Raw genomic sequence first — 8,851 nt, 5'->3', positions numbered from 1 at the left:
GTGTGTGTGTGTGTGTGTGTGTGTGCAAACTTGTGAATATGGGCAGACTACTTCCAGGGGTCAGATCTTTCCTACCCCTTCTTTCAAAAGAGGTTATCTTAGCTTCATTTCTGTTGTTATGAAAGGAAGTGTGGGGGGGAGATAAAGGATTTATTATCTCGCAATTCCAAGTTAGACAATGGAGAGATCACAGTGGCAGAAGTTTGAGACACTTTAACATCACATTCACAGGCAAAAGCTGAGAGAAATGATGACGCCTTCTCTTGTTTGTGCTCAACTCCATTTATATTGTTTTTTTCGGTGAGTTTTGGGAATCTGAACTCAGGTGGTCAGTCTTGTGGAGCAAACATTTTCACCCGCCGATCCATCTCTCTCCCACCAAACTGGTCTAGAACTCTAGGCTCTCCTGACTGCCCTTCTCTTGAGTAGCGGGGGACAGAAGATAATGATCACCTTTTTCTCGATAAAATGTCAACCTTTTTTTTTTTTCACTCTGGTTTATGGGCGTATAGGTGTTTTTTTTGTTTTTTCTTTTTTTTGTCTGCTTTACTTAAGACCTTTCTATCAAGTAAATCAAAAATATTACTTAAGCCGCAGAACTTTGAAAAGGAACAACGGAGATCAAATAAGGTTTACCTGAGAGGATTCCCTTTAGAATGTTTCCTGGACTTTAAACTTATTTTTAAACTTTTTGCGGACAGAGAGAAAGTGAAGGAAAAGAGATAAAGACTATGAGGCGGACTGAGGTCATGCTCTGGAAGAGCAGCTGGGCAGTAGGAGCTACAGTGCCAGAGCTGGGTATTCAGACCCCGAGGCCACCTCTGCTTGCAGTTCAGGTACAGTGTCATCTCCGTAGTGGGTCAATTACTGTTCACCTCTGCTGTGACACCAACAGCAAGGTCCGTCCGCCAGCATGGAGTTGGCTAATGGCACGCTGAATATCTCTTCATTCCTTTTAGTAATTGAGAATAGGGCTCGATTTGCTTTTCCTTAATATTCCTAGCAGTTTAGTACTAGGGTTTTTACAATTGCTTGTAGAAAACATTACCCTGATATTTGCCTGTGGGCACATAAGCCACTAATGAACAGCAGACGAGGCTCTGTGCTATGCCAAAAGCTTAACGGGGACCATATGGCAAGCAGAAGAAGCGAGAAATGGACGGTGTCCTTAGCTCTTCATAAAACATGCCAAGTTGATCAGAGAGCTGTGTGGTTTTGTCAACAGACCATGGACATGTTTAAGGTCTCCAAGGACAAATGGGGCCTCAAGTTCATCAAGGAAAGGAGGAACCACTTGGGCCAAGAAGAAGAGGAAGGCTGTGCAAGGGCCTGACCGCTGAGATGAAGTGAGCCCTTGCGCCCTTCTGTGCATATAAAACCTCTGCAGAAAAAAGTCCTGTTATTTTAGCTGAGAGTTTCTAAAAAGACCATCAGTTTACGCTTAAAGTCATTCAATGCTGGCTTAAATATAGACTAGGAATTTGATACGGCTCCCATGAAAAGCCTCCATCACCAACATTTCTTAAGTGTTTCCTGGGAACCCTCCATGGGCACTCTGAGCGCACAGCATCCTAGCAGAGCAGCCCACAGGCTTTTGTGGCTGGATCTTGATTTATATGAAGCTCCTCTCCTTCAAAGCACCCAGGGATCTAATTACATGCGTATAGCCAAGGACTTAAGTGTGTACTAGATCCAATAACTTGTTATTAAGTATGAAGATATGCTAATCACTTGCCTAGAACAGTAGGTTCTTGGTGTTTGTAGAAACTAGAGGAAGGAACCTATGAAGAAGTAGGAATCTGGACCACTTCCCTCATCACAACTCAGTACAGGGCTTTGGGCTTGAATTCTCTGTAATCGTTGAACACTAACACTTTGTTTCAATGGGGACAAAGATCCAATGATAAGATCCTAAGAGCAGGACCTTTATCACAAAGTTAAACATCTGGAATCTCATACAAGCCACCACACCCACCCAGCATTTATGTGGGTTTCTGGGGACCCAAATGTTGCTTCTCAGGTACGCATGGCAAAGGCTTTGACCACTGGGCCATCACCCCAGCTCCCAATAATTTTTTAAAGTGATTGGAGCAGGTACATGCTGGGCCAGTGTTAGAACACAGTCCAAGAACGAAGCCATGTGAGGAGCATTCTGAATGCTTGTGAGAGCACTCCGGGAACAGACAAGAGTCGTGTGACCTCAGTTTCTTCAACACACGGAATTGTTCTTGGGATGTGTGTGTGTGTGCGTTCTCCTCCCAGGTGTAGCGGATAGGAGTTTACTTCAGATTAACCAGCATTGCTTGCTGTTTTTTTTTTTTTTTTTGTTTATGCAACTGGAATCGTTACTTTTAATAAAGATCATATCCACTTTTCTACAAGTCAGTTTTCCTTAATCAGGACTGTCCAACAAAGCATTGTTAGCCGTTCATGATCTGAATTGTGGGGTATGAATTAAATTACGGTACACATTAAAAGTCATGAGACATGTGTTTTGTAATAAATAAGGCAGTGGAGTTACTCCTTAGTAGCCTTTTTAAGATAAGCTATTAGGTCCGCCCTCTCTCCCTTCTTCTTAATTCCAGCGAAGATCATTTTTGTTCCAGGGATGTACTTTTTGGGATTCTCCAAATACTCCATCAGGGTGTCCTCTCCCCAGGTGATGCCTTTGTTCTTGTTGGCATCTGTGTACGAGAATCCAGCCGCCTGACCTGTCTTCCTCCCAAACAGACCGTGGAGGTTTGGTCCAGTCTTATGCTTGCCTCCCTTTTCCACAGTGTGGCACTGGGCACACTTCTGAACAAAAATCTTCTTCCCTTTCTCAACGTCACCCATTTTTAATTCGCTCCCGGGTGATCAAAACCACCAACGCTGCTGCGACCCGAAGACGGACGTCCCGCTCTCTCTTGCTGTTGTTTTTTAAGCAAATGTTTAAAGCATCCTTTTTAAGTCTCTGAGGAAAACGTGTTTTTGCCGCGTGTGGCTTGTCCTTGTGATTGTACACAGCTTGAACTTATGAGAACCTTACTACCGAGACCTTTGCTAACCCTCAGAGTATACACTGTCTGGGCTTCTGAATAAAGGTGGCTATCGCGTGGGACTTTAGTCCACCTGGTTTATCTACTCCATTCTCCTAGGTCCCGCTGCCTCTAGAGCTGTGACAGGCCAGTGTGTCTTTTAGAGAAATTAGGAGACCAGGCTTCATATCTCTTCAGATGTACTCAAGGCCTGCCATGCTGTGCTACCCCAGCCTGGGGAGGGCTCAAGGCAGAAGATCTCATAGTCTTTTGGTTTTCTACCTACTCCAGATGTTACCTCTGAATTACACTGGGGGCTGAGTCTCGGCTCCATAACAGACCTTGAGGGACCAAGTTAGGCCCCAGACTCAGGACTCTGGAGAGCCACCAGGCAGCTGGGCCGTTTGTGGGACTGGGTTGCCTTTGTCTCGCTGAGGGCTCTCAACTGATAATAAGGGGAGGAGGGCTGCTGGTAGGACCTTCTTTTCTTCAACTTTCTTCTTTGTTTATCTGATGCTATCAACAACCATGCAGTCAGCAGATCGTTGATCTAGATGTCAATTCCTAAACTGCTGCCCACCAATGGAGTACTCTCGGGAAACTCTCCGAGTCTGTGTTCTGTAGTAAAAAAAAGACTACAAATATTCCCTCAGAGTTGCCGTGGTGACTAAATTAGTGTTAGGGGTGAGAGACCAGGGCAGCATAACACAGAACCAATTCCCTCCCCTTTTCCCCTCCCCCTCTTCTCATCCCTGCACCTCACAATACTCCCCATTAGTGTTTGTGTTTCTCTCCCACACACCAAAAAGAAAAGTGGCCACTAGCTGTATAGAATTGGTTCTTTTCTGAGACAATTCAAAGAAATATAAACCTCATCAATTAGACTTCCCTTTAGCCTTGGCAGGAATTCAGCAGGAATACTTTGTGTCTATGAAGAGGGTGAAATGGGTGGAAGCTGAGCTGCTGGAGAGGGAGTTCAAGGCCAGCCTGGGTACAAAACCAAAGCCTGCCTCAAAAACCAGGGAGAAAAGGAGAACAAAGAAAAAAAAAAGACCAAGGAACTAAAACAAAAATAAACACAGACATGGTGGTTCACACCTGTAATTCCAACCCTTGGGAAGCTGAGGCGAGAACATTGCCATGAGTTGGAGGCCAACGTAGGTGGCCTAGGAGTTCAAAGTCAGCTTAAAACAGAGTGGGACTCCATGTTCACCAAAAACTGAGTGAGCACCTCCTTTCCTTTTCTTTTTTTTTTTCTTTTTTCTTTTTTTTTTATTTTGAATACCAAGTGTTCCTGTATAGCACAGGCTGGCCTCATATCCACAATCTCTCTGTCTTCTCCTTCCCCAAAGCTGGAATTACAAGAGTGCCTCAAAGTCTGGCTTGAGACTGCCCTTTCCTTGATGTTAATGTTGAGCCGCGTTTTACGTGTGGAATTAGTCCCTGTGTATGGAAGGCAGGAGGATGATGAGCAGAACTTGCCCTCAAAGTGATACTTGTTCATCATGGCCCTCCAACACCAGCTTGATACCAGGTGAATTAGCTCTTTTCTACTGACAGTTTGACTTTTGTGTGTGTGTGTGTGTGTGTGTGTGTGTGTTTTGTTTGTTTTTTGAGACAGGGTCTCTCTACACAGCTCCAGCTGTACTGAAACTCACTATGTAGACCAGGCTGGCCATTAAGTTTTTTTTTTTATTGTTTTTATTGAGCTATATATTTTTTCTCTGCTCTCCTACCCCCTCCCCTTCTACCCTCTCCCATGGTCCCCATGCTCTCAATTTACGCAGGAGATCTTGTTTTTTTCTACTTCCCATGTAGATTAGATCCAAGTATGTCTCTCTTAGGGTCTTTGTTGTCTTGGGTCTCTGGGATTGTGAATTGTAGGCTGGGTTTTCTTTGCTTTATGTCTAAATCCTCTTATGAGTGAGTACATATGATATTTGTCTTTCTGAGTCTGGGTTATCTTACAAAATATGATGTTTTCTAGATCCAGCCATTTGCCATTTCAAGATGTCATTTTGTTTTGTTTTGTTTTTCAAGACATGGTTTCTCTGTAACTTTGGAGCATGTCCTGGAACTAGCTCTTGTAGACCAGGCTGGCCTTGAACACACAGAGATCCACCTGCCTCTGTCTCCTGAGTGCTGGGATCATGACAGTAGGTGGTGTGGGTGGGGGGAGAGTGTGTGTGTGTGTGTGTGTGTGTGTGTGTGTATGACAGCGCTTGGAATTTTATGCGGCAACCAGGGTTTGCATTAAGCAACTGCTTGTTTTAGGTCACGCCCACACATCATTACTTCCTCCTCTCAGCTCTTAATGACTGTCTTAGCTTTTGGTCTTCCCAGTGGATCAGTCACTCATCAATCCAATTAACTATCAAGATCAAAGCATCTAGGCAGAGCCAGGACTTCCGGGTTGAGAAAGGAGCTTAGCAGTCCAAGTAACAACAGAGGTGGGGGAGGGCAGTAACAAACCTACAAAAAAATGTAGAAGGAGGTACCGGAAACGGGAACAGTCATTCAAGAAAGTCTATGAAATCTTAGAAGAGTGAGAGTCTGGGCTGGGAGCCACATCCTGCCTCCGCTACTGCCTCCCAGCTCTGTGTTGTGAAGTGTTACCTGCACTGGGCCCTCACTCTAACCCCCCAGCTCCCAGCCTGGTCCTGCTTCGGGGAGCTCTCTTCCAGCAGTACGTGGGGGTGGGGGAAATCTTTGCCCACCCACGCCCCCCCAGACGCCGCAGGCTGCGAGTACGTGGGTCTCTGCTGTCTCCACCCTCAGCCAGCCCTCCCTGCAAACAAGCCACCCTTGTCCTAGCATACATACCATCAGGAATGGGAGCTCAGGGCTGTGTCTAGAGATTAGGGATAGACTTCAGCGGCAGCAGCATGAACTAAGGAAACCATGCGCCCAAACCCAAAGGGAGGTAGATGACAGTGTCTCATCAAGAGAAGATGCCAGGGGCCAGGGTTATAGACCAGTCGTAGGATGTTAACCACGCATGCACAGAGACAAGACACCTTGCAAGCTAACAGAAGACCAGAACAGAAGGAATACACCTTGAGGGTTAAGGGATCTGTTTGCAGTTAAGACAGTTAAGGATCAGTTCCTGCTTGTCCTGTGTTTGTTTGAGGCATCTGTTTGATCACAAGTGGGTGGGTGCATGGGCACTAAATGCTTGCCCCTGATTGGATGTAGGCAGGAAGTACATCAGGATATTGCTTGGCCCTCATTGGACCTGATGGGAAATTCGGGGGCCCCATGGTTTTGCCTTTTTAAGCCTCTGTAAAATGTGACTTGTGGCCATTTCCTGGAGACTCCAGAAAGGTCGTGGCCAGAGCCCATATTCTTAGCCAGCATTTAATTTAAAAAGATTGCTTCAAATTTGGCTCAAAAATTGTGAAACTGACCTTTCTCTCGCGACTCTCAGGATTAACATTTGGGGTTCCCCAGCAAGAAGGACTGTGCACTGGACCCTTCAATGCAGAACCTTAGAAGAGCTGAGCTGCCCCCGAAGGTGTGCACTGCTCCTTTGAATCCCCACAGTAAACACTATGCTTGAAAAAGGAGATAGCAAGCTCCCACTTTTTTTTTTTTTTATTTAGTGGCGGCCTCCCTGGTTTCTGGAGTTGTTTATTTTTTATTTTTAAAGGGGAGGAGGAGTGCTTAAGAGGATTTCTCAAGGTCAGACGGGTGGACCTCTCTGAATGACTCCAATTGTTGATGTTGTCTGCATGTTTTCTGTTGTCATTTGGCTGTGTCTTGTCTTGTGTCTGCACCAGTCTCCCGTCTGTATGTGCTGACTTGAGGAGACAGAATGGATGAAGAAGACTTCTAAACTGGGTAGCTTTGTGCTGCTCTTGGACCTTTTGGAGCCTGGGGTTTGGATGCGGGGGTTGATCTGTGCCAGGGGCAGAGTGCAATGCCCAGAGCCAGGCTTGGGGCTTGGTGGGCAGCCTTGAAGAAAAGCCCTGGGCCTGGTGCAGAAACTGGTGGGTGGCCACTGCAACATGGCTCTGTGACTGGAGCAGCCAGCTGCTGGATCAGCACTGATCAGCAGTCTTCTGATACCATCGCATCAGAAGATTCCATTGTCTTCCCTTCCCCTATGATGCAGGCAGGCACTATTGCCCATTGGGCACTAGATTCGGCAGCAAGCATATATAGAGCCCTTCTGGTGAGTAACAGTCTGTTCTCTTCTGTGGGATCCTGATCTGGGATGTGGAGGGGGTTCAATGGGACCCCAGGATTTTCCCATCCAGGGCAAAAAGTGATTTGTCAGCTGCCCATCCGGTTTTGGTTGGTTGGAAAGTTTTGTCTGTTTCATGTGGATAATGTCTTGTTTTGTTGTTGTAATTGTCTGTCTGTGTTGTGTATGGATGGATCTGTATTTCATGGTGTGTCTGTAGGTCAGTTTTGTTGTAAACATGGAGCTGAGACTCGAAATGGGTCAAGCTCAGCTGAATGTATGTGTGTATGGTAGCCTCCATGTGAATGAAAGATGAGCTATTGCTACAGACCTTACAGAAATACAGAAAAGTGTGAGGGGAGCCTGTGATGCACCTGAAGCAAAATCTAGATAATTTAGATTATATGGACAAATTCCCCAGGAAGACATATGATCCTGAAACTGATTACAGAAGTAGGAACTCTGAGTAGACCCGCATGAAGCAAAGAGGTCAAGTTAGTCACTTAGACACATTCCAGGAAATAAAACCCACATGCAGTTGTCCTCGCAGACCAATTCTTCAAAACATTTACAGAAGAAATAGGAGAATTCTTGACAAATTCTTCCAGAAATAGAAGAGTAACCCATTGCAGATCATTCTCTGAAGCCGCCAGTACTCTGATATCAAAATGAGACAGTGGTCCTTAAGAAGCTTAAATATTAATATTCTTTATGAAAATCTGTAAAAAATTTCAACAAAATGGTAGCAAACAGAATACAGCAACAAATTAAAGATTATACACCCAGTCAAGTCAGGTTTATATCAGGAATGTGAGGAAAGTTCATAGCCAGAAGTCAATGTCAAGTGGGCATGATAGCACATGCCTGCAATCCTAACACCCCCAAGGTTGAGGCAGAAGAATCACTGTGAGTCTCAGGTCAGCCTGAACCACCCAGGAAGTGTTGTGCTAGCCCGGGATACAGAGTATAATCTTATAGAAGAAGTGAAAGAATATGGCATACACTATTAATAGAATACAACATATGTACTAGAGATTTTACTGATGACATGATATTGAATATGGAGAATTTGGAGGAATCTACCATTAGAACTAATGAGCTCAGTTATCGGGGTTATAGGACATATGATGAATAAACAATAGTCAACTTCATTTCCATGCACTAAAAATTCATAAAAGCAATGTCATTGGTAATAGCACCAACACAAAAATAGGCATAAATTCAACAATGACAAAAAAGCATAACTCCTACACAAGAAAACAGAAAATGTTCAAAGAAATTGATGCTGACCTGCATTAATATATCAAGAGGGATGACCTGCGTTAATCAATCAGAAGGGACCAAAACGTGGTCTGAAGGGCAGTGCCATTAGAATGGCAACACTCCCCAAGTTGATTTGTACATTAAAGGCAAAATATCAGCATAATTTTATAGGCAGACCCTAAAATGCATATAGGAATAGAAGGGACCCAGAATAAGTAAAAATGACCTCAGAAAAGATTAAAGCCGGTGGGTGTGTTTTCCTTGACTTTAAAACTTGCTCCGGATCCATGATATTCAAAACGGTGGCACTGAGTGCTGATCATGAACACCAGCAGAACAGAACTGGGAAGCCAGGAATGAGCCTCCATGCTTATAAACAAGACTG

The 8,851-nt window shown here is 44.7% G+C and overlaps 1 protein-coding gene across 1 annotated transcript; it reads right to left on the bottom strand.

Annotated features, from left to right (window-relative positions):
- Nucleotides 1-2,347: 2,347 nt before the first annotated feature.
- LOC130874638 (cytochrome c, somatic) lies at nucleotides 2,348-2,894 on the bottom strand. The gene has a single exon (XM_057770043.1). The coding sequence runs from the start codon at nucleotides 2,833-2,835 to the stop codon at nucleotides 2,518-2,520; it is 318 nt and encodes a 105-aa protein (XP_057626026.1). The 5' UTR covers nucleotides 2,836-2,894; the 3' UTR covers nucleotides 2,348-2,517.
- Nucleotides 2,895-8,851: the final 5,957 nt, after the last annotated feature.

The sequence above is a fragment of the Chionomys nivalis genome, chromosome 5, assembly GCF_950005125.1.
Source record: "Chionomys nivalis chromosome 5, mChiNiv1.1, whole genome shotgun sequence".
NCBI classification, from domain to species: domain Eukaryota; kingdom Metazoa; phylum Chordata; class Mammalia; order Rodentia; family Cricetidae; genus Chionomys; species Chionomys nivalis.
The sequence above is the reverse complement of the archived record's forward strand: the minus strand, read 5'-3'. Positions and strand labels throughout refer to the sequence as shown.

Coding starts and splice junctions, on each gene's coding strand:
- LOC130874638 (XM_057770043.1), bottom strand. CDS start 2,835: ATGGGTGACGTTGAGAAAGGGAAGAAGATTTTTGTTCAGAAGTGTGCC.